Consider the following 27,071-nt stretch of genomic DNA (forward strand, 5'->3'; position numbering starts at 1 on the left):
AGAGTAATTCTACATATCAAGCGGAGATATGCAGAATGTCTCACGAGTAACCTGTATTTGGACTCTTCTGCTCTGTCTATAGCTTCTGAGATGAGCTCCAATGGCGTTCCTATTCGAAGCTTGTGAGGTTACGTCGAACTCGCAAAATCTTGCGGATGTCTTGAGAAGGCTCATAATGCTACCAAGAATACAATAATTTATTTTCTGAAATGGAAGCCATCGCGCCGCTGACCACTTGTATGCACGAAAACAAGTATGATTTATTCAAATGGGTATTGACATTGAGGCCAAAGGCTCTTCGGGGAATAAAACCAAAAAAGGGATATGTTTTCGAAAGAGACGATCTGTACACAAGGCCTTGAAGCCGCAGGTTTGGGGCTTGGGTCATGCCACACCCATTTGGGTAATCGACAAAACCTGACCGAGACCCCAGACGTGCCAGTCACGAACCTTGCAGGAGTTGTTTCCAGCTGCTCCACCCAGATCCCCGCTGGTCCTTGAGTCGCCAAATCATCTGCAGTGTTCGTGGAGCCTCGAAGTCTGATATTCCAGGGCACGCTGGCACCATGTCTGCCAGTTATTTTCTTTTTTGGTAGCGTTGTACGATCCCACAACAGCAGGCTAGGTCACAGGGGTATTTCGTTGGCATGTGTTCGTTGATCTCCACTTGTCAACTCGCTGCAGGCAGACGGCACCAAATAGACCAGTTGGAGCAGGTTTAAGTCCACTGACAAAATGTGTTCCGCATGCTCACATTTGTAAAGGTTGTAGAGTCATTTTTGTCGTCGCTAGGCTGAACGTTGTAAACCCGCCAGACTCATGGCTGGTTCCCCTCCACTTGGACACCAAGCCACAAGCCTCTTGAAGATCATTGATTCCTGAAGCTTTTCTTTTGGTAGAACAGATCCGTCCTCGAACTTCCCAGATTTATGATCTTGGGACATCCATCGCGGTCCTTTTCGAGGCGCGTACATTCAAAGCAGTAGAACGCATCACTGATGCCCTCGCCGCCGCAGACGACACACTTGTTCTGATAATTTCCGAAGGAGCACTCGTCGCAGATGCGGACCAGGGTCGTGGGGCGCACGTAGGAATCGCAGACGGGGCATTTTCCGTCACATTTGTCGCACAGACGGCCGATAGAGATGCCGGGTTGCTTCCGGCACATGACGAGATCGGGGTGGTGACGAGACATTGTGAGTTGAGAGAGGCAGCAAGAAAATGGGAATAGCAAGAACTGTATAAAGTGGAATAAGGTATGATCTGCCACTCGCTGGGGAAGTGAAAAGAAAATGACTGAGAGAAGGTAAGAGAAGAAGCCGACGGTGAACCAAGGCTAAGTGGTCTGTGCACGTGATCCTAAACAGTGCTGATTCGAAGCAGCGTGTCGTCTCATTATTTTGCGCCTTTTGACCTCAACTCCAATATTTGACCCGGATCAGGGCCTAAAACATCGCTTGTTGCTCACTCTCAATCTGTTTCTTTCTTATAACCAGCGTTGTTTGCCGATCAAGATGTCTGAAGGGTATGGTCCCCTCATCCCGTGCAACCCATGCGCAACTATTGTAATTGGAGCGCTCTAGCTAATGCGCATTCTACTTTGACAGCCCTGAGACACTTGCATCAGCAGTGGCTGTGCCCAACCAGGATACCACCCAGCAGTCTCCGGAGTTGACAGCGAAGCGACGACAGTCTTCAACTGCAGAATACGACCCTAAGCGCCGACGACTCAGCTCTACAGACAATACCTCCCCGCATTCTCAGCGGCGTCGGCCGTCATCCCCTCCGCCCACGAAAAATGGGTCCGTAGAGACGAAGCCTACACGACCACGCGGGGGTCGAGACGAGGACCGCAAGCGGGGTCAGCGGTTATTCGGGGGGCTGCTTGGTACTCTCTCGCAGAGCTCAAGTTCAGCGGCACAGAGGCGACGCGCGGATATTGAAAAGAAGCAGCAAGAGAAGTTGAAGTCGCAGGATGCCGAGTACGGTGAATTGAAGAAACGGCGCAAGGAACAGCGTGATGAAATTCGAAGGAGGGAAACGCCGTTGTATGAGCGAGAAGCGGTATGTTCATGTTCCATTGTGGTATCTTGGGTTGAAAGGGTTTGCTGATTTTTTCCATTCTCAGATGCAAACGCGGCATTCGAATATGCTTGCCATGGCACATTTCTTCAAGACACAGGCACAGCCAGCTCTGGTAAGTTATGCTTTGCTATTCATATATAGTAGCCATCAGCTAATGCATCTTTAGTATTACAAACCATGGCAACCCCGACCTGGCGACGATGCGACGATAAAACAACAGATCGAAGAGACAGAGGCGACTGTTGCCCGAGAAGTCGCCGAGTTCGAAGCCCGATATCCACCGGAGGCATTTGCACCCGAACAGCCAACGCAGGTTGAAACCCAGCCAACCCAGGCTGAAACACAAGAACAGGCAGGCGAAAAGCAACATGAAGTGTCAGAAGAGCAGCAGCAAACAGATGGTCCTCGAGACCAGCCATCGGCTCCAGAGCACGAGGCAGATCCGACAGATTCAAAGTCTAAGGAAACGGCTCAGGGTGCTCCGGACACGGTGGGTGTAGACATTAATGACCAAAACCCTGATCTAGCTAAAACGGATGAAGCCACTGCTAACGTGGAGGAAAGTGCCCCTCAAGATCAACATGAAGCCCACCGAGATGATGACGGAGGCGAGGTCGTGGAGGATAATGAGGACACTGTGATTTATTAGCTAGTAGTCGGCTGTAGTCGGTCTTTTCATGTCAAATTATGTGGTGCGATGGCTTTGGGTCTTGAGGTCGACACAAATACCCTTGGAGTCTTCTTTGTTATTTTGAATCTGTCATATTGGAACTCATTATGTAGGCATTGTCTAAAGGAATATTGATATTCATTCCTTCCATTGCTCATTAAAACCTACATCAGGCAATAACTAAGAGTGCTACAGTGCTAGTCCAGGTCAGTTTGGCCACAGCCAGTTATCCAGGAAACACAGTTCAGGCACGGTTTTTATATAAGAACTGTGCCCCAAAGGAGGTATCTGAGGATCCGATCAATGCTCTAACCATCGTATGAGCAGGAATTGCCCCAGATCCAATTCTACCTTTGCTCATCTCGCCTGAACACGTAGTTACCAAGTCTTGGACAATAACCTGGCAAGGTTTAGCATAGCGCTGCTATATTTACTACAGCTATTAGATAAATATCCGCTGAGGGGAGTTTTCCGGCCTCGTCAACATAACCTATCTATACAATAGCGATTTACCGGCCGGGTCGACGAGGTCTGGCGAATCCTCGCGCAGGACCCTGGTCTCGTGCCGGGGTGACTTCCTCTTGCAACCGATCACCGGTGATCTCATCAGGGCCAGAGGCCTCAATCTGCTATTTGTGAGCATCCAAATCGTCGAAACAATTACAGTCATCCACAGCACGGGCACACATACCTTTTTCTCGATCTTGAGTCCTTCCTGCTCAGCAACTGTGATAGCGTTTCTCCGCGAGCTGGCGTGCAGCATACGCTCCTTGATCGAAGATCCAGTGGGACAGGTGTACACGAAGATCACGACATCGGATCCGGGGTAATGATAGAAAGAGTAACGCGGCGAAGAAGAGGAAATGTGTGTGGCGACAGAGTTCGCCTCGACTCCAGACTGGGAGTCGGCCAAGACGATCTTCTCCGTGGGGATATCAACCGTCTGCTTGAAGTTAGCCTCAAATCTCACAGATCCGAACCAGCCCTCTCAAAGAATGACTACAAGCCTGAGCAATAACTTACCAGTTGTACCAACCCACCGTCTTGTAGGTCTCTCAGCGCAGACTTAGCACCCTCATCAACAGGCATAGAAACCCTCATTCCGGAGCCAGAGCCAGGTCCAAAACTGCCACCAATACCAATATCCCTCCCCGGGGTGCCATTCCGTGCCTCGGCCTCGGCCTTACGCACAGCCTCCAGCTCTCTCTCCTTCTCCCCCATCATGTCTTCACGAGAGATAGCATTAGGGCCCTCGCCGTCACGCTCGCGCCACGCATCCTGGCCCAGGATCTCATCTTCCTCGGTAGCAAAGACGGTAGAAGCAAACTTCTCTGTGCCCAGCTCGCGGGTCAGGGTGGAGCGAGTCGAGGCGAAGAGTGTCTTTGCTCGCACAGGCGCATTGGACGGGATGTAGGTCAAAGCGATGAGTGCATTTGAGGCGGTCGATGGGCGCCGGAGGAGGAGGTAGAGGGGGGGTTTTAGGCTGGAGGACGGAAGACAGCTGGGGGAGGGCTGAAAAGAAGGCATTTATCGAGGGGCTGCCCTGGAACGAGATTGGATCCAGCGGTGTTAGGGTCTCTGCTGTGATGGTTACCGGCAGACAGAAGGCTGAGGAGTCGGAGTTGAAGCGGGCGAATGCATCTTGTAGCTCCGCGGAGACTGGGTGATTTATTAGCGTTAATTCAATGGGATTTCAGAATTGGAGATCAAGTATGTTCGAGTGCCCTACCTGTAATTCCGGACTGCATGATGCTGCACTCTAGGATATGCAGATGGCCCCGGGAGTTGGTTGTTGTTTATGAGGGGAGGGGGAGCGGTGAATGAGGGGCCGATGGCGTGTCAGCCGTCGGGGCTCTATTTTGATCTTTCTACATCCAACAAGTCCATCAAAAAGAAAAAAGAAACAGTTGAATAACCTAACTCGATAAAGATACCTATGTTCTTATGTGGTCGTTACAGAAGCATTGCTGACTGGTATATCTACAACCACCTGGTCATTGATCGACCTCTAAACACCCACTCCACCGGTGAACGATTCGTCGAGAGTTCTTTGAATATTCTCTATTTCAGCTCAAAGCGCACCAGACAAAGTGGTATACAAAGGAACTAACGCAAAGCACAAAATATTTACAAAAAGAAAAGAGCCATTTCAACCAGCTTGCAGTTGATCTGCCCGAGACAGTGCAACGCGCGAAACAGAGGAGATGCAACTCCCACCATGCCGGGTCAGGTATCACAATGCTTTGCAAAAGGGAAAAAAAGAAAGAAGAACAATTTTCGGCACGCTTACTCCTCGAACTGGCCACCAACGAAAGCCCAGTTAGAGCCCTCCAGCTTACCCTTGAGGAACTCATACACGGTGAAGGTGACAGCCTGACCGGGAGCAACACGCATCACACGGGGGGGTGATACCCTTGTAGAAAGCGCGAGCACCCTCCGTCTTGAACATATCCTTGGCAATGACCATGATACGGGAAACAGCGGACTGACCAGGCTCAGCACGGGTCTTCTGGAGGCGGGTCTTGATGGTGTCGATGGGAGCGTTGGAGAAGGGGCCGACGGCACCGGATATCAGACCAATCATGGTGGTCTGGTAAGCGGGCAGCTGGCTGTTGCTGTAGTCAGGTTGCAAGCGCTGCAGGGCAGCCTTCAATTCCGTGTATGCGGTGAAGTTAGCAGCCTGGTTGGTTCCTTGTCGGAGGGCGGTCAAGGAAACACCGCGGTATAAGACGCTAAAGCCTTCTTCCTTGACCACGGTGAAGAGCGCATGCGGGGCGCTGCGGTACTTCGGAGTGTCTAGGGGGTCAGCCAGACTGTGATGCTGGGCCTGCAGACGAATTTTGATGACTTCCATGGGGTTGACAACGGCTACGGCTTCGGTAACACCGGCGGCAAGACCAGCTGTTGGGTTTCGTTAGCTTTCCGTCGTGTATCGTCCCGTTTGTTCAATGCTTCACATACCCAAGAAAGTGGCTTTGCTGGTCACGGCGCCTGTCTCCTTATCGGCAAGCAGGCCCTTGTACGACTCGTATGAGGTGAATCGAATGGCCATCTTCGGGATGATGCCGCCCAGCACGGCGCCAAGACCCTTGTACAGACCCAGAGCGGTCTCCTTTTGCACGATTTGAACACCGGTGGACACGAACCCGCGCGGCTTAACCTGATCACCGAACATGGTCAGCAATTGGTTCAACTGCCAAATGGAATTTTCTCCAACTCACCCCAGGTGCTGTGGCTCTCCTTGACAGCTGCATGCGGACCTTGATTGTGTCTAGCGGATGGCACACGAGGGCCTCCATCATACCGGCACCACCACCAGCTAATCAGGCAAAAAAGTCAATAGCTGTTCACCATCCCAAAGGGTGAGTCTACTCTACCGATCAAGTTGACCGCGGGCGATGTGCGCTTCTGGTTGGCAGTCTTGGCGGACATTGTTTCAATATGCGTTGGTATATATGCAGAGAATTTGCACTTTTGTTCACGAAGATTTCACAGAAATTCTTCTATCGGCCGTCTCGGAAATCGATTTACGCAGATCTTCCGATTGTCGCAAGGGAAAGCCGAAATTGCGGAGAAGCGGAAGTATACAATCCCGGGGAATAAGCAGAGATAACCTGCAATTGGAAGAGATGGTATATCTGAAGTGTCTGGGGAAGATGAAGAGATCAATTGCAAAGATCTTTAATCTTTCAATAAGAAAAGAAAGCCGAAGTTCCACGGGTATATGATTCACAAGGCGAAGTGGCGGCCGGATTTTGTGGGGAGCTATGACGGGGAAGCGGAGGAAGCTGGACGAGCGGAAGTGTGTACTATGTATGACCTCCCACAGAATAAGAAGAACAGAGAAAAGAGAGAAAGAATAAAAGAGGTAGCAGAGTAAATGTTCTGCCGAGGAATATCTCTATATAATAATTAAATCCTCTCTGTACCGAGTACAAATTGTAGGGCTTCCCAAGACAATCCCGAGGCCTTCGGTAACAAGGGCGGCTCTCTATCCAACGCGGAATGAATCACTCCAGATCTCCAATGATCAGATTTCACATGTCTTTCCCAAATTGTCGTCATAGGTTTGGCAGCTTGTGATCGTGTTCTTTATCTACAGATTAGATCGTACAATGTAGGAAAATAACGTATAAAATGCCCGTACCTTACCCAACTACATGTACATTATCCTACACGCAACCATATGCCCCTACACTACATTATTCTGGAAAACCTCCAAGCTTTCCAGGGAGCTAAATTACTCCGGTCATTTTAGAACAGTTCGGGACTTGAACTTCGGAGGAAAGTAGCGAAATCGGCTGGCTATTTGCGGGTGATCTCGGGCCAACGCAAGAGCTCCCCTCAGCCGAGGTCCATATCCAGATAGGGTCATGGGACGTTCTGAGTCAGACGGATAATTAAAGTACTCGAAGGTTGGACGTGGGGCTTGCTGCAGGCTTGGCCGAACTTGGGTAAACTTGTCTTTATAGTCCGGGGGTTGTAGATTCTTATAGAATGGAACTAAGGGCAAGTCTTAAAGGTGGTGACGTTGAGAGAGCCGTCATTACATCGGAGGAACGTTTTACCGAAGACTTTGGTGGTAGATCACGTGGCACTGTTTATCCCAGCAGGTAAATCTTCTTCCCTCTATTTTCCCAAAATAGTAATACATTGTATTAGACTCTTATGTTATAGATTTCTCTTCATGCAGATTGTATGGAGAAAAGACGTGTATTGATTCCTATGACATGAATGGAAGCCATCTAGAAGACAGACTGGTATCTCGATAGCTCTGACCGGAAATGGTAACCAATGCAAATATACATTGCTCTTTTGCTCTTGAGACAAAGGAAGGGCGGAGAGAAATGACCTGACAAAGGACTTTTTAGGAGTGGAAGCTTCGTCAAGCACAGATTGTGAATATTGGATATCTATCTTGGCCGATTGAAACGGGAGTGGACGTTCAATTACATCGAGGAGGCGGGTGAACGTAGTGACTGACTTGTCCACATCTTGCTGCGTATATTGATGATACTTCCATGGAAAAGATTGGGAGTATGCCTCCTTTATTTTAGTAGACGTCCTGACTTTCCCTTCTTCTATCATTTCTAGGTAAGCCCCGAGTATCTGCTGGAGTGGCATCCCGCAGCCTAGATTGGCGATGACAAGTCTGCTAAACTGCCAGTCGGGGATGAAGGCTGCTAGTTTTGTATTTTGGTCGAATCTAGCACACGAGGATTAGTTTTTCATTGTACTTCCTTCTCTAAAAAGAAAAGTGCTCACACTATACCAACTTCCTCACCACACGTGTAACAGCCTGTCGCTTCATATAGATACACGAATCGATCATCCTCGTGATCGAGCAAAGGGTACTGGAGCAAGTTGTCGCTGATTTGTAGCCCCCTTAAGAAGTAGAAAAGCGAAACCCAGGATCATTATCTGACCACCCTTTTGAGGGAGTTGATCTAGCTGAACGGAGGAACTGGGCGAGCTTAGGAGTTAAGCGCGACTCAAAGCCAACTGGGGAATACTCCTCCCACCAAGTTGTGGATGGTAACAAAGCAAGGCCATGACCGGCACCAGTCCATGCATATTGCAGGATTTGATTGTGTAGTTCAGCGGATTGCTGAGGGTCGAAAGTGGAATGCGACATTGAAGACCTAACTCAGCAAGGCAATTTGAGTTGTGTAAAAGGGGAAAAGAAAATTCGAGATTCGAGATTCGGTTGGGCGCGCTAGCATCCTCCGGGACTGGGCTAGGAATCGCTACAGGTGGGCATCTAAATGGAGAAACAACTGCTGCGATTCCTATGGAAGAGATGGCAGACCGAGACGGAGAGGGATCTAAACAGAGCTAGTTATACCCCTCTCATGACTATAGAAAACATGATACTGCAGCAAACAGGAGAGAGAAAATTTCTATGCCAATTTTAACTACCTTGGTAGAATCTTCTTCATTATTTACATATAGGTGTTGATTGCTCAGAGATGTGCCGACCCGTCCTGGACTTGCGGATGTGATATACAAAGATGCAGAATATACACATGTCCATAATGATGGATACTACGGATGCACATTGTAACAGTACAGCGTATAGCTTCAAACAGATGATGCGATTCCTGCACGCGCTATCAACTCCGATATATCGGACTAAGGCCGATTACGCAATTTTCAACCCCGGCCCTACATATCCCCTACATACCCCTACAAGATCAGCTCAACTCTTATAGAGATCAAACTATCCATGGCGGTACAAAATCCATGTCCTCCTTCCTAGCTAAAACAAAGGAGGAAAAAATGGAAGAAGCCCGAAACACCTCCCAGCCGAGGTGGCAGCAACCCCTCAAGCGCCTCGCCAGTCTAATCCTCCACCAATGGCTGCTAATCGGGATCGGGATCGTGTGCGCTCTGGCATACTGCTTCCCGAACGTTGCCAAGCACGGCGGCACCATCCGCTCCGAGTACAGCATCATGTACGGCGTGATCGCGATCATCTTCCTAATCTCAGGCCTGAGCATCCCGCGTCAGAAACTTATCTCGCACGTGCTGAATTGGCGCCTTCACTTAATCGTACAGGGGATTTCATTTCTGTTTATCCCCGCGCTGGTGCTGGCCATCGTGTATATTATCCTCGCTGCGGATCTTGGGGGTAAGATTGATCGCGCCGTGCTGGCCGGGTATATTTTTACTGCATGTATTCCGACGACGATTGCGTCCAATGTTGTTATGACGAGGTCTGCGGGTGGGGATGATGCGGCTGCGTTAGTGGAGGTTCTGTTGGCTAATATTCTCGGGCCGTTTGTTGCGGCGGCTTGGACTGTTGAGTTGATGCCCAAGAGGGTGGAGTTTGATCCCTGGCGGTATGGGGGTGGGGATTTGGGGAGTATGTATAAGGAGGTCTTTCAGCAACTGGGACTCAGTGTGTTATTGCCGCTGTTTGTTGGGCAGCTGGTGAGGTGGACTTGGCCTGATCGCACTGCGTGGGTTATGCAGAAGACTAAGCTGCCTAAGTTGGCTACTTTCTGCTTGTTATTGTTGATTTGGTAAGTATGAGCTTTCTATGAGGGAATCTCCGTGTTTTTATTTTGCTTCCTTTTTCTAACCCAGCGTACCTAAATCTTAGGACTACATTTTCCTCCTGCTTCGCAACAGGGGCCCTCCAAACCCTTTCCGCGCAGAGCATAATCTTTGTGGTCCTATTCAACATCATACTCTACATCACCTTGACGGCAGTATGCTTCTTCTGCTCCAGACCACCACAAATTTTCAGCTCTCGACGCTGGTCCAGGCCCATATTCAAACGCATGTCTCCAGAGGAAACTATTGCAGTGTGCTTTTGCGGACCAGCAAAGAGCACCGCGCTCGGTATCCCGCTGCTCTATGCAATGTGGCAGCCCGTTGATCTCTTCATAAAAGCGAAGACATCGGTGCCGGTGCTGCTCTATACCACGGAGCAGATCTGCGTGGCGCATTTCTTTGTCCAGCTGTTTCGATGGTGGCATTCTAGAATCGTTGAGAAAGAGGATTTGGATGGCAGTACGCGCGACAATGTTGAGATTGGTATAGCTGAGGACTCGCGTGGAGATCACGCTGGACGTAGTCATGATGATATGACTGTTTGATACCCGTTTAGAATATTATTGTTTTCATTCCTCTGTGGCAATGGCTGCTCTGGACTGAGTCTTGAATTGTTTTTCCTTCTTTCTTTTAGCAACGAAACATATGTGTGCTAGACTTACTCCATGGATAGATACCTGGTGTAAACTTGGATATGCAAGAGGTAGAGCCAGCCACGTAACTACATATGTACGATGTAGTTCAATTGTCAAGATTTTACTTGTGTTTTGTCAAGTCACTATCATTCTGTTGTGGGTTGCCGATACGAACCACTTGCCGGCAAAACTGATCAAACTGCAAATATCATAGACTGGCATAGATTCTGGACAAGAAGTGGAAAGCCATTAAAAGTACCGGACACAAATGATAGCATAAAGAAGCTTTTACAGCCAAACAGACAAATCCTCCTGTCCTCTCTCGGTCTCTAGCTCGGCCAACCGCTCAGTAACCACCCCGAGCTCCCAGTGAGTACGGTCCATCACAGCCTGGATCTCGCTACGAACGGCCGAGATGGCCTCGATGTTACGATTTCTCAGATCATTTGTCATGGGAGTCTGGTAAGAGCGAGGGCACCGCGGTACAACGGCGTCTCCACTAGAAGATCCATAAGTCGGTTCTTTATTAAGGCATAGTATCTTCCTTTGAACTTCAATAATTCGGGCAGCTCTTACTTTCATAGAGCGTGCACGGAGTGCTCTTTTAGCATCCGTTCAAACTCCGTATGGCAGCTGTAGAGATTGTCAGATCAACCTATTCAGCAGATTCATGCCAATCACTCACCTTCATGCAGGGGCGTCTTCTTTCACGACAATAGTCACATACCGGACGGTCTGGTTTAATAGCACAAGCGTGGTCAAGATCATTTTTCATGCGTATAAAGCACGCTCTGCAGGGGAGCTTTGGCTTCTCCGCTGATGGAGCAGTGGAACCAGACGAGGGATTTGAACTCAGAGACTTCCCACGAGGCTTAAGTGTCCCTTCTCATTTTTGGTCATCCGATTAAAGTGCCTTATCCTGGGGATGGTCGTTATGTTCCAGTGCTTCGTCTTCTTCAATTTCATCCTTGAAAACGTATTTCTTGTCGTCCTCTTCTTTGATTTCATCCTTCAGAGCGTGTTCCTTGTCATCTTCAAGCGCATCCTTGAAAACGTATTTCTTGTCATCCTCATCCTCTTCTTTGATTTTACCTTGGGAATGTGCTTCTTGGTCTTCATTCTGTAAAGACTCGCCAATCAGGGTAGTTCTGGGATCAAGAGACGGTTTCTTTCTTTCTCTTTGATGGAAGGCAGTAAGATGAGGAGTTTGCAAGGCTGCGTTCATATGCGTGGTGCATGCCGTATTTATAGTCAAACCTGGGCATCTTGATACAGTTGCCCATGGATTTTGACTATTCATGGTGACAAATGAATTGCCCAGGTGTGCGTCAACTCCTTTGTTGGGATTTTATGGCTTCGTCCCTACAAAGAGTGTGTATCCCAGTCTCTAAAAAAATAATGCTATCTCTCACTTAGGTGAAGAGAATATAGATACCAGCACAGGTTGGACTGCACTTGGTGCTCAAAACAACTCCAATATTGCGAAGCAAGTTGAGGATAAGACCGCCAGAATAGTCTACAAGTTTGGCTTTTTACAGATAGCAGTGATGCACAACTTCTTCAACCCAACTCAAATTCCTGAATAGCCCCGAGAGAAGCCCTACGTTTACGAAGGCTGTCTTTGAAAATTGCTGGCTGAAACAAGGGAAAGAGAGACGAAATTGGATAAGAGTAAATGCAACCACACCCGGTGGCAGTCTGATATGTATGCATAGAATACATGAACATAGAGAATCACAAAGGGAATCACAAAAGAGACTTGTATGCAAAAACACCCCAGGAGCACTGGGGGGGCCAACTTGGTCAAGAAAAAAATATACATGATAACCATGCAATGTGCGTAGAGAGCTAAGCGGCCTATATCTCAAATATAGCTCACTTTGACTCCCATTCCAGCAGTAGCTTTGACCTTCTGCCAAGCGCCGTCTGTAACTCGTCGGACGCGATCACGCACACCCTGCCGACTCATGGCCATCAAAATGCCGATCACGAAGAGCAGGGTGCGCACTATTGACATGGGATTCCCAGACACAGTCCGGATAAGGTGACGGACGATATTGCGCAGTCCAGTGGCCACGGCCCGAGTTGAGCGACCCCGAGGCTCGACCTTGTCCTGCTTCTTGACATTTTTGGAGCTGGATGATGAGAGAGAAGTTCGTGACTTGCCATTTGGCGACTTGTCTGTCGATTGCCTGGCTCCTTTCCCTTTGGGAGAACCATGTGCGCGGTTTTTCTCAATTCCGTAGTCGACTTCGCTGGTATTGCGCCTATGCCCATTGGACTGTACTCGCGCAGCGGCTGCCGCTGCTTCTTCGGCTTCGCGACGTTCATCCTCTTGTTGCCGTTCAAGCTCTGCATCTTTGGCTCGCTGTAATTCGACTGCACGCATTTCACCCCGCTCTTTCTCTTCCTTCAGGCCCTCGAGAGTCTGTAGGAAGAGATCTTTGCGTTCTTCGTCGAGGACTTCGCTCAAATTGATGAATTCGGTCGAGTATTCCCACTCATCATTGCGGGGGAGGACGTGCAAAGTAAAGAGCTCGATTATCTTCACTCTGGCAGTTAGATCTTTCGGAGTATCGGCCCCGCTAGTCGTACGCATAGGGCGCTGCTCGTAATCATCAGACGCATCCTGTAGACGATCCGTAAGGTCGAAGTTGGGCTGTCCATAGGAGGAGAGGTAGGTCTCAAGGCGCTGTTGGTTCAGGGATTGCGAAGAGGAGTGGGTTAGAAGGAGGGTAGCACTATAATCGCATTGTTAGTACCTCAATGTGGGCCAGCGGGGTTGAAGTTGACTACTAACAGGTTGTAGACCACTTCGGCATCCACCGAACCCTCATGGCCTCGGTACCCGACGTCGACTACAATCTCCCAAATTGCGCCTTCCCTAACTTGCGAGGCAATTGATTTCCACTCCTTCAGGCCAAACTGCTTCTTTCCCTCCTCTGCACCGAGATCGACTATTGCGCTGAGGAGGGTGATGTAGAGGTTCCACACCTTGATCCTCCACGTGCCGGCCGCCGTGGCGATCGGCGCAACCGGTGTTGAGCTGTCGCCATTTGTGTGCTGGTCCTCTGGTGCTGAAGGCGTAATAAGTGGTTGGAGGTTTGTGAGGGCTTCTGGTAAGCGTCGTGTGAGGTAAAGTTGGGAGGCTTTCTTGTATGTCTTGGAGCACAACTTTGTGGGGGAAGCTGATGGGGCGTGAGAGTGAGTCGACATGGGGGATCCGTTGGCCATTGTGGAGGCCGAGATATCAAAAAGCAATGATCTTTATAAAGTAGTACAAAGAGTAAAAAGGAGCCCTGGAGTAATTATAAAAGGGAAATTGTTCTAGGAGTGTCGGAGCTGCGATCGGCTCTCTCGTTTCCCTCGGCTCGTCCAAGTCCGGGGTCGGTCACGGGACTGGCCTGTGAGATCTCATGTTTATCTCATGTAGACATCCATCTACTACCTACATATGTAGGTAACTTCAGATTCTATTCCTAATTTATGATTTATTTTACACATAGACAGAAGATGTGCCTCTGGAAATTGATCACCCTAGGTCACTCTCCGATGTTTCGGTTAATGCATCACAGGCTGGATTCAGGAGTATAACCTCTCTTCGGTCATTTATACGCTCCCAACTGAGGTAAATTCCAAGGTAATATAGATCTTGCTTGTGAAACTATATGCTGGGTAACTGAGGTAAGAGAGGAGGTATATTGATAACTGCGAAGGAATCATTGATGAAATGTACATATCTTCGCGACATCATCCATGGAGAAGTGAAGTCAGTGGTAATCCCCAGGACTATTTAAATACGTCGAGAACTTCGATTGTATCACTATTTATTCGGCTCTCTCTCTCTCTTCTTCTTCCTGTCCTCCTATCGCAACTCCGATCTATGAGACTTAACAGCCAAGTAGACCAGCAAACTTCCAAGCTCTCAGTCTTCCATCAGTTCACTCTTTCGACAATTTGCGCGCAGAGCACCCTTTCTGATCAATGAGCCTCGGATACCTGCCTTCCCAACGCATACTTCTCCTTTCAGCTTTCAGCAAATCAGGACTTCAACAAAGCCAATCAACAACTCTCTCTTCCTTTCGCCTCTTATCTTCATTCAAGCTCATACTTTGATGCTGTTCTCAGCTTCGAACCAAGATGGATGTCACAGCTGTCAATTTCCCCGAGTGTCTCCCCTCCATACTCAACGACATCTCCACCAGCTGCTTCGTGGCCGTAGACTTCGAGCTGTCTGGGGTGGTCTTCAAACCAGGTACACCACAGTCACGGCCCCAGACCGTGCAGGAGCGATACGTGGAAGCCAAGGCAGCCGCAGAGCGATATCAGATTCTCCAAGTTGGGCTGACAACTTGCCATGAAGACAAGGAAAATGGTACGAGACCAACTAATTCAAGATGTATCTCGCTAACCATCCACAGCCACCTACACCCTGAAACCATACAACATAAACCTGAGTCCAGTCACCCAGCATGAGATGGATGTGAATCGGGACTGGACATTCGGAAGCCGCTGTATGTCAGACATCTACGACGAATGTTTGGATTCTACTAATATCTTGTTGGGCAGCAATGGAATTCTTGCTTGCGAACCACTTCAGCATTGACCATATGTGCACCTTTGGTGTCCGATACCTGTCTCGAGAGGAAGAAAAACTGGCAATTAAAAGAGCTACGGAGAAATGTTACTCGCGGAACCCGGTCCAAGTTGCGGATATCAAAAAAGACGATCATGAATCTCTGGAGTTCCTTGAAGCCGTTCGGACCAGTATCAATGAGTGGCTGGCACAGGGTGAGGTAAGAGTTTATTTTAAAAGTTGATGTGAGCAAATCAATTAACACGTATAGAACCGTCGTGACTGGCTCAACATCCCACCACCCAGTAGTGTGCAACTCATTCCGGGCCCCATACCTACCGGGTTGAGCAGCATGCAGAAATGGCTGGTGCACCACCTCATCAGTGACGAATACCCTAACTTAACGTCGCGGGGTGCGTCAACGTTCGTCCAGATCGAATTCCGGGACCCGGGCAATGAGCAGTATACCTTCGAAACGAAACTGAAGGTCAAAAAAGAACGAGTCCGGAAGCATATTGGGTTCCGATGGATCGCAGAAGCACTTGTGGGTGGAAGCCTGGAAGAACTTGAACCAGATGCTTTCCATCCTCTGATGAAGATAATCGAGCAGCCGACGTTCGGGATCCAGCAGTTGGCAGACAAAGTGAAGAACCGGCTCAAGGAGAGCAGACCGGTTCTGGTCGGCCACAACATGTTCTGCGATCTGCTCTTCTTCTACAGGTGCTTCCTGGGCCCGTTGCCGAATACCCTCGCCGAGTTCCAGACCGTCATCCACGACCTATTCCCGTGCTAGCGGATACCAAGTACATGGCCACTCATGACTGTGGCTCGCTAAACCCTATGTCTTCACTCGAGGAGCTCAACACAACTTTAGCTGGAATAGAAAGCCCGAAGATAGGTAGGACATGAGTTATATTCTTGCAGCCAGCGAAACACAACTAACCATTTCGCAGAGATCGACCCTCGCTTTGGGAAGTACAAGTTCCGTAGGCGCACCCACGAGGCAGGATACGATAGCATGCTTGCCGCCATGGCCTTCGTCAAACTGGCAGGCGATATACAGCGCAGCCCTTCACAGCCGACTGTCAAACCCGGGCCACAGACGACCACGGCGCCCAGTTTGGTTGCCGGCATCATGGCACAGCCTGGCAGCAGCTACATTGATCCTGAGAAGTGAATTCAACAACTTCTTCGACGTTGACACTGAGACCATTCCGACAATCCAACCTGCCCAGATTGCTCGAGCTGGCGCATCCCTAGCCGACACTGGTTCTGGGCGTATCGCTCGCCTGGTCAACCAGGGTAAATTACTGCCGCGTCTCGGAGATGCCTTCTGGGATACCTACGGGAACATCCTGCGGGTGTTCGGTACGCAGGAGAGGATGGTGCAACTAGGACGGGAGGTGCCGAAGCAGGAAGAGCTGCTGGTGGAGGTTTGAGAGCAGGTAATTTATGGTTCCGGAGGAAGAGAGTGCTTACGGAGATGAGAGAAGACGGAGAAAAGAGAAGGTAAAAAGGTAAAAATGAATTTCTATCAAAGCACATAACTAGGACTAAAGGGGATGTTCGCGGCAGCTATCTAACAGTACGCCTTGATTTGTAAAAGAAGGTACCGCTAGCGAAAATTGGCCGCGACCTCAGGAGGAGCTCACTCTGAGCACCTTTAAATGATCAACCGGCCGTAGAGGACTGGACGCGGTGATGATAAGAGATGCTTGGAGAAGAGAAGAAGCGAGAAAGTCGATTTCCGAAATTTAAACCGCCCGGGCGGTGACTAAACCCAATCGGGCCTGGCGACAACGTGACCTGGTTGGATCTTTTTCTCGGGGAGACAAGACACCGATCAGCCCCAAACACATTGCCATTCCACCATTGAACATGTCGTCAGGATCTAATGGTGCACGGCGCGTAGCCTCGCTACTGCGTATGTCCAATTGAAGTTTTTCCCGGATTATTTACATCCAAATACTGACTCCGCGCGCAGGGCCATCAATAATCGACTCCGGCGTGTGCAGAAGCTGTCAAGAGACCCTTGGCCGCCGCAGCTATTCCTCCGCAGCACCAGCGATCGAATCGACCTCCGCCTCAACAGCGGCCGACCCAGCCGTGAAGCCAGCCTACATCATCAACGCGGGTGTAGTCCTCTCCCGCCCTCCCCAAATCACCCGTGAACTCGAACCGTTCGAGAAAGCGTTCTTTTTCTACCAGAAGCGTCTGAACGAGCGTCTGGCCCTCCCCTTTACGAAATATTTCTACTTCAAGCGCGGAACGCCAGCCGACGAAGACTGGAAGAAGAAGATCCAGGAGCGCCGGACTGCCGCACGTGATATCGGAAAGTACAACGCGTACGACAGCGATGCATGGAACGACGAGCTCCTGCTGGGGGCAAAGGAGTCTGAACCTGAACACCAGATTGAGGCTCTTGTCCAGGACGCAGAATCCACCGCCAATGCGACTTCCCAAGATACTAGCAAAAAGGAAGGAAATCCCTCGGCCGTACCCTCGGGTCACAGAGGCAGACAAGAAGAACGACCAAAAGAGTCTCGATCGTCTGCTCTCCCGCACTCTCTATCTCCTTGTTCAGTCTAAGGAGGGACACTGGAAGTTCCCCAGCTCGCCAGTGGAGTCGGGCGAGACCCTTCGCTTGGTAAGTGCTATACTAGGGTTCGAACCACATTGACTTTGGAAATTATACTAACGTATTATTTCCCCCTAGGCTGCTGAACGTACGCTCGCCCAGTCCGCTGGTGTCAACATGAACACCTGGTTTGTCGGCTTCCACCCGGTCGGATGGCACTCGTTCAACCCGCGCCGCTCGAAGAAGGCGGACAACGCAACCGAGATCGAGGCTCCCGGTAGCAAGGTCTTCTTCTTGAAGTCTCGTATGATGGCCGGTCAGGCCGATCTGTCTGTCAACACCCAGGGCCTCAAGGACTTCAAGTGGCTGGCCAAGGAGGAGCTCGCGCAATACCTGAACACGCAATACTACAGCAACATCAAGAACATGCTGGCCGACCGGTAAGAGGTGGATACCGGGAAGTAGCTGGGGGAAGCTGGACGGGAAGGAGAACGCGAGGTTCAAGATTCTTCGAATGGAGATGAAAAGACATACTTGTTCCGATACTATAGCGCGCCGTTGGTGGCGCATTGCATATACTCTTATTGCGCATGCCATGTATAACTAGAATTTTCTTACACTGTCAAATCAAATTCATTTCATTCCAATGTTATGTCGATCTCAATTCCGCGGTATCATCAACGCCTCCGAAACGCCATGCCATGTACAGAGTGAATCAAGTAGAACAACAGAAAAGGTACAAGCGCCTCTATCTAACCTGCAAGCCCCTATGCCATGTTGAACTTCTGTCCCTGAACAATAGGCTGGTCCTTGGCCGACTTCCCCGCCAAATTCTTGCCGCACATGGCACAAGCTAGTATCGATATCAGCATCCGCAAGAAACAAGCATAAAAGAGAAAAGAACAACATACCATTCCTCTGATAAGCACACCGCTGGCAAAACTTCTTCCCCTGCTCCGTCTTTACCTTGCAGTTATCACAAGACGAAGCATAAGCCGCATACGGGTTCTTTGCTTTCGCGCTGAGAAGTTTGCTCTGGGGGTATGTCAGAATGAAATTCATCGAAATAGTAATTCATTTTAATTCATAGTATCGAACGCCGAGTTTTGTAACATACCTTTCCGATTCCCGTGGCGCCTAACGTCGCCTTTCCCTTGTCTGCGCCGCCACCGAGTGTACTAGACGGCGAGCCGTAGTACATGTCGTTCTTGCGCTTGACGCCCGGCGTGGCGAGCTCGGTGGCTTTGAGCTTCTTTTGGCATTTTGAGCAGACCATTTTTCTTTTTCTTTTTTTTCTTTTTCAGCTGAGAGGTGAAAGAAAGAGAGAGTTGTTGATTGGGAGAAGGCTTGATGGCGAAAATGCAGATGATGTTATCGCGGGTTTGCGCCACCGCCTGGTCTCTTGCCAAGACGTTTTGTGTACTTGATTCTTTGTGTTTTATGATGCTCTTTTTGGATTTACTTTTGTTTTTTTCCTAGTTTCTGGGCTATAAGTACTATTCGAGACGTACTGTAAATATGGTTTATACAGTATTTCACACAAGGAGGCTCGCAGTGCTATCATTCGCATCGTATTGGGTATCAACATAAACGGTCGGTATACACATTAAAAGAGAGTATCCCTACGGATGGAAGCTCTCACTGTATCAAAAACAGGAAGTCAACTAGTACATCTCAACAGAATCCAACCTTAACTTCATCCTTAATGAGGAGAGACGTGGTGCGGGTGCGCCTGAGGCTGCGCCGAATGATCCCGGTAGGGAGCAACACCATATGACTGCTGTTGAATGGGAGGATACTGTCCTTCGCGGAACTGACCGGGAGGGAATTGAGCAACAGGATACTGAGGCTGGTACTGAGGCGCGGCATACTTTCGCTCATCGCCGAGACTGTGCCATTTGGCACAGCACAGTAGAATGCCAGTATAAGTGCCGACCCAGAGGATGAACTGTACAATGGATCTGGCAGTGGAAAGGTACGTTGGCCGATCATACTGGTAGACAGGTATCAGGCTATAGCGAATGTAAATGATGGCCACGGTGGCACACACTGCGCACCAGGAGATGGCGGCGGTGATGAGTGCCATAGCGGGCAACTGAAAATAGTCAGTTAGTGTGTGCACTATAGAAGATATTGTGACGGGACTCACCTTCGACGCAAAAGCATTATTACCAGCCTTGACAGCCAAGAAAATCACCCAAGCGAGGATCTCAGTGGACAGCACCCAATGGATGATATAAACTGCGCCAGCCACCTGTGTCCAAGTCCAGACTAAATCGCTGTAATTTCTGCTGTAATTGGAATTCACGGACCGCACATAATAAGCCACGCAGAGGCCCCATTCGACAAGAGACACCAGGAAGATGATACCAAGGAGGACATAATGGATGGTGGTCACTGCCATATGCGGCTTGCCGGAGGGTCTGGTAAGGCCCAGGAAGCGATGGACGAGCTCCCAGAAGACATAGAGGGTGAGACACATCGCGGCGAGTTTGAAGAAGTCCGTGAGCATCAAGCCGATCAAATAGTACATCGTCACCTCTGTCTCGGCGATAAACATGGCTTCCATGACTACCAAGCTTATCTGGGAGCTAGCGAGTGACCGACTGGTTAGCTAATTGTTATACTATTCCAGGTCTTTTCACATACCATATAAAGGAAGTCAGGGCACAAATAGCTCCCTTCAGGGCGAGACTGCGATTCCTGATTGTGCATGCCCAGATGAGGAAGGCGACAAAGGCGAGGAGAGATAGGACATCAAAGGCAAATTCGGCGATAAAGAGAGGCTTGCTCTGGTAGCGTCCTATTGACAGCAAGACCGTATCGCTCCATGGGTTGTCATCGCCATAGGAGCTCGAGTAAGAGCCTCCGCCGCCGCGTCGAGGAGCCATTTCTTTTGCAATGCGGTCTGCTTAGCTCTGAGGAATGGTTGGAATTTCCCCAGATTTACGAAATGGACGGCATTTAAGTAAACGGATTAGGGGGCTCAAGCAAATCATCTGGACGGAGCACTAGCCTGGATTGAGGCTTAAGGGTCACTCAATACGAAGCCAAGATGTCAATGGGGCGCATTTCATTGGCTCAGAGCTCATACTTAGCCTTGGAAGGCAGAGAGCTCCAAAATAAAATACGAGTTGACTTCGCCTTGTTCATTTTGGGGGATTTGGCCCCATTTTTGGGACCTGTACGGAGTACTTCGTCCCGTGCATGTTCGGCTAAAGTACATCGCACGCTAGCGCAGGGCACTGTACGGGAGTAGTCTCTGAGATTTGGAATTTAAGGGAAGAAAGAGGAGAAGGGGAGGAAATGCATTTCATGTTAGGCAGAGAATAAGAAGTTAAGTTGCGCCCGAAGATGCCAACACATCACCGTTAAATGAGTTGGAAGAGAAAGAAAGTCGATCAACAAACTAAAGCCTTGGCAGTCTATAAAAAGAACCATGTCAGCTGATTTGTTTACTTTTACGAGGACATAGGGAAGAATAATAAATTATAGATAGTTATAGGAGGGATATAGTAAAAGATTACATGTGGGGAGAGAAGGTAGGACTTATATTAAAGTATTATGTCCTATATGATAATATCTAACATCTTACATCTTACATCTAAGCCCCATGAAACATCCTTACCCTCTTCAGCCTCGTGCAGAATACATAAGTGGAGAGCAAAACCGCGTGGCTGAGTCTGCAGCAAAATCAAATCTGAAGACAATTTGCCTTTGCCTTGGCCTTTGCCTCTGCCTCGATTTGCCTGTAACCTGTCAAACCACCGACCAGGGAACATCCCAGGCACTTCTCAGCTCCCCGAATCTGAGTTCCACCCAGTTCATGCGTCCTGCATTGTTCCGATCGATCCTCGATGGGTTGAAGTATAATCTTTTTGCCATGTGGATATGAACTCGTTCCCTGGTTCTTTCATTCAGCTCTGACAAGTGTCAACTGCACACATTCGCCCTATTTCTTGTTTCATGTGCCCCCCTCCTTGGGTGCTTTGGGCCTAAAGGACCTTGAATTCTCCTCTCAGAAGCCCCATCACATCGTGATGGATCCTCCGCAGATGCATGGTGACCCGCCACTTGCGAACTGGCCCGCAGCCCATCTGTCGCCGAAGCGATGCAAGCACGCTTCTTGAGGGCCACGCTTGGCCACGCTCAAAGAAATCGACCATAAAGAACATGACTCAGGCGCCCCGGTGGTCCCAACAGCTTGGTTCGAGTCTCCAGCGCTCTGGTTCTGCTTCTTTAATAGGTCCTAGGGACCTACTAAGATCGTCCCCTAAAAACCATTAGGGGGAGGCCAACACTTGTTCTCGCCATATAAGTACCACGTAGTTCAATTAATTTATTTGCTCATCTTCTTTTCTCTTTTACTTAACTTTCCATTTGCTTTTTTTTTTGGTGTCCCATTTCCAGGTTTGGCGCAACCCGCATTCGGCGTATCCCAATTCTCGACTGCATCATATCCCAACAATTCTTTGGCCTTTTTTTTTTTTCGCCATCTGCTCATGCATGATTTGCCATTGCTCTGATTAGTCCACCCTGCTTAAACTTTAGAGGCAAATGCTGTGACCCTAGCGTCATTGCTGAAGGATTTAAGAGTTATCAACTACTGCATCCTCATCCGGGGTGTTCCTATTTTTGAGAGACCACAGTGTGACTACACAATTATTTTCCTTTTCTTTCAGCTGTTAAAAGCGCCTGACGACCCAATTCAAGAAAATCAAACCCCAGAAAATCAAAAATCAAAAAATGCCTCCAGATGGATCAACCTTCACGGCCCTAAACCTCCCACCGACATTCGAACTACCCCAATGCATGGAATACTTAACACTACGAGCGGGCCCAAACACAGACCTATGGCGCAAGCCCCCAAACGGTGAAACCTCCACAGCCCCGATCGTCTTCACATCCCTCCGACACGCATTCGTCGTAGCGGAAGTGACCGTGAGCGCAGATTGGGAAATGGAAATGGACCAAGGCGGACTAGTGATATTCGCCGGCGCAGCACCGCAATCCTTCTCCTCCGAAGTCGACGGACCACCCTTCCGCAACGCAGCACGCTCACCCTGCAAATGGGTGAAAGCCGGAATGGAGTTCTCGTCAGGGACGGTGAACGCGTCGTCCGTGAGCGCGACGGCAGATGGCGCGGACTGGTGTTTGTCTCCGCTGGCGCAGTCGGCACAGGCCGGACTGGCGATCCATTCGCTGCGGATCAAGCTCGAGCGTGTCGGGCATGCGCTGTGGATTTGGTACCAGGTTCCGTCGGCGTCGCCGTTCGCTCTGTCGCCTGGTGCGGTGGGGAATACGTGGAAGAAGTTGAGAGAGGTGACTTGGTTCTTTTATGGGGTTGAGGATAAGTTTGTGCATGTTGGGGTTTATGCGAGTCGGCCGATGGGTTTATCGCGTGGGACTATGTGGGATGCTATGCATGGTATGACGCTGGATACCTCTTTGCCGACGGGTTCGGCGGATGGGTTGTTGGTTGAGTTTGAGGATCTGGAAATCTTCTAGCTGGTGTGTTGCTCTCTTCTTTGTTTGCTTTGCTTTGGTGTGCTTACACTTCGGGTCTTTCCTTTTGTCAAGTCCTGGTGATACATATTCCCCATCAGCGTTTCATCGGTTTCATCGAGCGATTATGGCATGTCTGGAGTCGATTTTTTGTGGTCGTTTTTGCATATATTTCTGTTAACAAGTTGCGCGTTTACATCATTCAGATGAAGCTTATTTCTTGATGCACTTGAGCTTTCAAGGTTTGTTCCAACTTGAGTGTTCAAAGGTTGCCCAGATGTATTGACGCGATGAGTTGCGTGTCTGGTTGGCACGTGCATTGCTCTTCCAGCTTCGAGTTCTTCACATTAATATGTCCATTTAGTGATTACTGGGGCTTCTATTCTTGAGTTTGCTATATCATACTAATGTAAAGAGCGCTCGACAAGAAAGGAGGGGGAAAAAGAATGGTTACAACATAGTATGATTCGGTAGTCGCCGATGTATATATTGGATAAACCCTTCCGAATCAAGCCTGGAAACATTGTATATATAGTTTATTTGGACAATGCCCAGAAATCCAGGCGTCGAATATGCTCCCAACACGTAGATATTTCTACAAATCCAGTAGAGAGTAAATATCTGAAGACCCATTAGATATCGTTCAATGTCACTGACATACATCTGTATACTACTTGATATTGGCACTAACCGAAAGCGGACTAGACCGGATTCGTGGATAGAACGGGGAAGTAGCCGAACATCAGAGCTTTCGACTACTCGACCCCAAGCCAGTGTAAATTCATAAAACACCTAGCTCACAATGCAATATGACTTGCTTCACGCTTCAAATGCTGCATGCTGCATGCAGAAACCTGACCTCTGTGGCGGCCATGGAAATTCCAGGGCTGATGTCACACGCTGAGTCAGCTGACTACGGGAAAGCCGTTCCCGAGGTCCGGGAGCTAAGAATTTTCCGTCGAGGGTCTCTCAGCTCAATTGAGGCCCATCAGCACTAAAGATTTGCTGTAAAGTAGCTCGATAGTCTAATGAACCTCTTCTGATTTACTCTCACCGTCTATTGTAGGCCAATGGGTGGTGGTTGTGGCGTAGTTGCTCGTTGAAGAGCGGGTCAAATACTGAAGGACCCGTAGCAACATCCGCTAGAACGGGGATAAAACAAGCCCAAACAGAGTAGGAGCTGTTTATTTTGAAGATCGAGCTAGGATTCCCCCGGGTTATAGCTTTGTAGCTTGTCTACGTGGAGTTCTGAGCTTTCGAGCAAGATAGCTCGAGAAACCCCCATACGTGCATATTTTCCCATTCGCCCCATGGGGAAGGTGAAAATCTAGGAAGAAGGGAAGAGAGGATATTATACGGCCGTCAGACGCAACACACAGAGTTTTTGGTTTGGCTCTTTGATAGGTTGGATGGTCGATGGGCCATATAGGACTCTATATGTACAGAAAGAAAAGTGTTGTAGATGACGCTGAAAGTAGTACATGGTAATACATCACGACCAAATACCCTCCCCGGCGGAAAAAGAGATTCTCTCAAAAAACCCAAAATCCTTGTTTTGATGACATTTTTCCAAGAATCCGAAAACCCGAGTTGTAGATAATTTAGACGTACTTGCACATCATGGCAACCATGAGATCGAAGAGACCCATGGCCTCGACGAAGGCGAAGCCAAGAATGGCGTAGGAGAAGAGCTGGCCACGGAGGGCAGGGTTGCGGGAGACACTCATGAGGAGAGCGGCGAAGACGAGACCGATACCGATACCGGCACCACCGAGACCGATGGCGGCGGAACCCATACCGATGTTCTTGGAGACCTCAACCATGGCGGAGGCGACCTCGGAGGAGTACTGGCGGCGGGCGGCAGTCTGGAAGGCCTTGGCCTGGAGGAGAGTGGGAGACTGGATGCGCTTGGGGGCACCGAAGGCGGGGGCCTTCTGGGTGAAGGTGCGCTTGGTGGCAGCGTTGAGCTGGAAGCGAGCAGCAGGGCGGGCGACCTTGGAGGTCTGGGCCATGACGGAGGCCATGCGGGAGGCGAAGACACGAGAGGTGGCCATTGTGATGATGGGTTATAGAATTATAGGGTGGGTGGAAGAGAGGAGAAAGAAGGAAAGAGGAGAAAGATGGACTTTTCAGGGAGAAAAAGCTGGGAAACTACGGGAGACGGCACTCCCTAGGACATAAATACTCTACGGCCAAATTTTCGCCCGTCCGCCTCCTAGTCGGTCTTAGTGTATGTGTAAGGTAAAAAAAAGCCCTAGGTTGTGCGTGGACTCCGGAGTATTTCATACGCAAATCACACTATTTAGGAATGCTGGGGGTGGTATTGTTCTGTTTTAGTCTGTTTTGATCTTGTTTTTCATGTTTTATTTCCCATTCTTACCGCGTATTGCGACCTGTCGGGTTCAGTCGGGTATTGTTCCAACTGGGTCCACTGGGTTTTATTCGTGGAGGGTTTATGGGTCTTGGGACTATCTATCAGAATATCCCCTGCATGGGAAAGATGAGACTCTTCACTTTACAGGGGAAGCTTATGGAGAACCTGCCTCTAATGACATTCTAGATAGGGAAGTATGCCAATTGTAGAAACTAGAAAGCTGAGCAAAGGGATAAAATAAAATTACGAGGTCAACAGAATAAGATGAAATAATAATAATAAAATAAATTCCAATTCCCTTGCAGTGGATCTTAAGCATGTTCCAATCCACTGGATCGATCCACCCACAAGCTCCTTTCAACCAATCATAACCCCCTCGGGTCCGCTATGTTCCTAGGATTCGTTCCCGGTGTCGCCCAAACCGGCCCGACTCGGATTCCAGGTCCACCAACTACGGAGTCACTGGGCAACCATCGGTTGAAAGGAGACAAATAATGTGGATGAAGTGGGTATTGTCTCCCCTTCATCCCTTGGGAATCCACCTCACCGAGTGGTCACATTTGGAAAATACGTAATTCTGGACGGATCCGGTACCCCGAACACCTTCGGTCTCCTGCCTATGGCTTGCCGAGGGAAGCAAAATCCATGCATAGGACCTGCAGGTGATGTTCGATTCTTATATAAATTTATGGCAGGGGTGTGAAGTCAGCAGATCGGAAAAAGACAGGGGGAAAAAGGAGAAAAAAAAGAAGTCAAATTCCAGGTTGTCGTGTCCTTGCTTTCACAGGTCCACTTAGACTGGATTTCTGACCCGCCATAACCCGACTATCACGGTGAAAACTGGTCTTTCCGGATTGCCCTAAAGGAAATTACGGAACTTTCAGAGTAATGCGGTAAACTGTTACTCAACCTTCCCTCACCTTTTTGAACGGGGCTGGGGACCCTTATATAGACAGACCTTCCTCGAGCAAAAATTTTCACGGGCAAATTAGTGCTTCCCAATCGGGCTAACCAGAGGCTCTTCGCATTTTTCCCGGAAATTCGATTTTCAGCAATTTCGGTTGATCGCAGCTTGGCGGGACCCACACAAGCTCGATTCAGGGTGCAGCCGTTACGCGTTGTTCCTTGCCTGGAGCTATCCAGGCCATTGAGATGGGAATTGGGGATAATATTCATGCCAGATGTTGCAATTGCAATTGAGAACAGTAATTGAATATAAATAATTGAAGCTTGGAGAGAGCCAAGTGTTATAAGAAGTGTAATGATAAGGGGCTCCGGTGCCGGGTGTAATCGGGTAAAATACCATACCGTACTGGTAATTGCAGGCTCGGCGACTCATCAACTCATCATTGACCTGCTGTGAGGTCATGAGGCCAGTTGGCATATAACCCGTATAGCCTCACTGTATAATAGTGTACGCAGTATTGCCGTAATAGCACAAGACACACAGTATCCATAGCTTAGTTTCTTAGACTATATCCACTCTCTCAATTCCAACATAAGACCAGTTGTGCCCCCGTTAGACCACCTCGTAACTCTTTCCGTTGAACCGCACACAAGCCCTCGGCAGAAACACATGCAATCACGAG

The 27,071-nt window shown here is 49.2% G+C and overlaps 15 protein-coding genes across 15 annotated transcripts; 6 read left to right on the forward strand and 9 right to left on the reverse strand.

Moving 5' to 3' along the window:
- Positions 1 to 868: 868 nt before the first annotated feature.
- Positions 869 to 1,195, reverse strand: N7519_005279 (PHF5 family protein; the record flags this gene model as incomplete). The annotated part of the gene is made up of 1 exon (XM_057292055.1): positions 869 to 1,195. The coding sequence occupies one exon, from the start codon at positions 1,193 to 1,195 to the stop codon at positions 869 to 871; it is 327 nt and encodes a 108-aa protein (XP_057146866.1).
- A 319-nt stretch (positions 1,196 to 1,514) lies between these two features.
- On the forward strand, positions 1,515 to 2,734 carry N7519_005280 (pinin family protein; the record flags this gene model as incomplete). The annotated part of the gene is made up of 4 exons (XM_057292056.1): positions 1,515 to 1,525; positions 1,608 to 2,064; positions 2,129 to 2,197; positions 2,252 to 2,734. 4 exons carry the CDS (start codon positions 1,515 to 1,517, stop codon positions 2,732 to 2,734), a joined length of 1,020 nt encoding a protein of 339 aa, XP_057146867.1.
- Positions 2,735 to 3,264: 530 nt separating this feature from the next.
- N7519_005281 (twinfilin) lies at positions 3,265 to 4,503 on the reverse strand (the record flags this gene model as incomplete). The annotated part of the gene is given in 5 exon segments (XM_057292057.1): positions 3,265 to 3,384; positions 3,447 to 3,698; positions 3,779 to 4,238; positions 4,255 to 4,414; positions 4,485 to 4,503. The coding sequence occupies 5 exon segments, from the start codon at positions 4,501 to 4,503 to the stop codon at positions 3,265 to 3,267; spliced, it is 1,011 nt and encodes a 336-aa protein (XP_057146868.1).
- Positions 4,504 to 5,041: 538 nt separating this feature from the next.
- Positions 5,042 to 6,187, reverse strand: N7519_005282 (putative succinate:fumarate antiporter (Acr1); the record flags this gene model as incomplete). Its single annotated transcript, XM_057292058.1, has 5 exons — positions 5,042 to 5,168; positions 5,203 to 5,656; positions 5,717 to 5,915; positions 5,977 to 6,074; positions 6,133 to 6,187. 5 exons carry the CDS (start codon positions 6,185 to 6,187, stop codon positions 5,042 to 5,044), a joined length of 933 nt encoding a protein of 310 aa, XP_057146869.1.
- A 2,847-nt stretch (positions 6,188 to 9,034) lies between these two features.
- On the forward strand, positions 9,035 to 10,359 carry N7519_005283 (uncharacterized protein; the record flags this gene model as incomplete). The annotated part of the gene is made up of 2 exons (XM_057292059.1): positions 9,035 to 9,780; positions 9,861 to 10,359. The coding sequence occupies 2 exons, from the start codon at positions 9,035 to 9,037 to the stop codon at positions 10,357 to 10,359; spliced, it is 1,245 nt and encodes a 414-aa protein (XP_057146870.1).
- Positions 10,360 to 10,737: 378 nt separating this feature from the next.
- N7519_005284 (uncharacterized protein) lies at positions 10,738 to 11,217 on the reverse strand (the record flags this gene model as incomplete). The annotated part of the gene is made up of 2 exons (XM_057292060.1): positions 10,738 to 11,050; positions 11,177 to 11,217. 2 exons carry the CDS (start codon positions 11,215 to 11,217, stop codon positions 10,738 to 10,740), a joined length of 354 nt encoding a protein of 117 aa, XP_057146871.1.
- A 136-nt stretch (positions 11,218 to 11,353) lies between these two features.
- Positions 11,354 to 11,674, reverse strand: N7519_005285 (uncharacterized protein; the record flags this gene model as incomplete). The annotated part of the gene is made up of 1 exon (XM_057292061.1): positions 11,354 to 11,674. One exon carries the CDS (start codon positions 11,672 to 11,674, stop codon positions 11,354 to 11,356), a length of 321 nt encoding a protein of 106 aa, XP_057146872.1.
- Positions 11,675 to 12,313: 639 nt separating this feature from the next.
- On the reverse strand, positions 12,314 to 13,683 carry pex26 (the record flags this gene model as incomplete). The annotated part of the gene is made up of 2 exons (XM_057292062.1): positions 12,314 to 13,190; positions 13,250 to 13,683. The coding sequence occupies 2 exons, from the start codon at positions 13,681 to 13,683 to the stop codon at positions 12,314 to 12,316; spliced, it is 1,311 nt and encodes a 436-aa protein (XP_057146873.1).
- A 906-nt stretch (positions 13,684 to 14,589) lies between these two features.
- Positions 14,590 to 16,464, forward strand: N7519_005287 (CAF1 family ribonuclease; the record flags this gene model as incomplete). The annotated part of the gene is made up of 7 exons (XM_057292063.1): positions 14,590 to 14,824; positions 14,871 to 14,963; positions 15,019 to 15,245; positions 15,297 to 15,704; positions 15,746 to 15,923; positions 15,979 to 16,143; positions 16,178 to 16,464. The coding sequence occupies 7 exons, from the start codon at positions 14,590 to 14,592 to the stop codon at positions 16,462 to 16,464; spliced, it is 1,593 nt and encodes a 530-aa protein (XP_057146874.1).
- A 439-nt stretch (positions 16,465 to 16,903) lies between these two features.
- Positions 16,904 to 18,047, forward strand: N7519_005288 (mitochondrial 54S ribosomal protein mL46; the record flags this gene model as incomplete). Its single annotated transcript, XM_057292064.1, has 4 exons — positions 16,904 to 16,949; positions 17,010 to 17,521; positions 17,610 to 17,672; positions 17,742 to 18,047. The coding sequence occupies 4 exons, from the start codon at positions 16,904 to 16,906 to the stop codon at positions 18,045 to 18,047; spliced, it is 927 nt and encodes a 308-aa protein (XP_057146875.1).
- A 323-nt stretch (positions 18,048 to 18,370) lies between these two features.
- N7519_005289 (cysteine-rich PDZ-binding protein) lies at positions 18,371 to 18,879 on the reverse strand (the record flags this gene model as incomplete). Its single annotated transcript, XM_057292065.1, has 3 exons — positions 18,371 to 18,456; positions 18,515 to 18,638; positions 18,721 to 18,879. The coding sequence occupies 3 exons, from the start codon at positions 18,877 to 18,879 to the stop codon at positions 18,371 to 18,373; spliced, it is 369 nt and encodes a 122-aa protein (XP_057146876.1).
- Positions 18,880 to 19,305: 426 nt separating this feature from the next.
- N7519_005290 (uncharacterized protein) lies at positions 19,306 to 20,494 on the reverse strand (the record flags this gene model as incomplete). The annotated part of the gene is made up of 3 exons (XM_057292066.1): positions 19,306 to 19,698; positions 19,753 to 20,194; positions 20,253 to 20,494. 3 exons carry the CDS (start codon positions 20,492 to 20,494, stop codon positions 19,306 to 19,308), a joined length of 1,077 nt encoding a protein of 358 aa, XP_057146877.1.
- A 1,855-nt stretch (positions 20,495 to 22,349) lies between these two features.
- N7519_005291 (uncharacterized protein) lies at positions 22,350 to 23,111 on the forward strand (the record flags this gene model as incomplete). Its single annotated transcript, XM_057292067.1, has 1 exon — positions 22,350 to 23,111. One exon carries the CDS (start codon positions 22,350 to 22,352, stop codon positions 23,109 to 23,111), a length of 762 nt encoding a protein of 253 aa, XP_057146878.1.
- An 806-nt stretch (positions 23,112 to 23,917) lies between these two features.
- N7519_005292 (uncharacterized protein) lies at positions 23,918 to 24,106 on the forward strand (the record flags this gene model as incomplete). Its single annotated transcript, XM_057292068.1, has 1 exon — positions 23,918 to 24,106. One exon carries the CDS (start codon positions 23,918 to 23,920, stop codon positions 24,104 to 24,106), a length of 189 nt encoding a protein of 62 aa, XP_057146879.1.
- A 603-nt stretch (positions 24,107 to 24,709) lies between these two features.
- Positions 24,710 to 25,162, reverse strand: N7519_005293 (ATP synthase subunit C family protein; the record flags this gene model as incomplete). Its single annotated transcript, XM_057292069.1, has 1 exon — positions 24,710 to 25,162. The coding sequence occupies one exon, from the start codon at positions 25,160 to 25,162 to the stop codon at positions 24,710 to 24,712; it is 453 nt and encodes a 150-aa protein (XP_057146880.1).
- Positions 25,163 to 27,071: the final 1,909 nt, after the last annotated feature.

Source organism: Penicillium mononematosum (genome assembly GCF_028829835.1).
Source record: "Penicillium mononematosum strain IBT 11891 chromosome Unknown utg000003l:1.0-8172316.0:1.0-8177699.0, whole genome shotgun sequence".
Taxonomy (NCBI): Eukaryota; Fungi; Ascomycota; class Eurotiomycetes; order Eurotiales; family Aspergillaceae; genus Penicillium; species Penicillium mononematosum.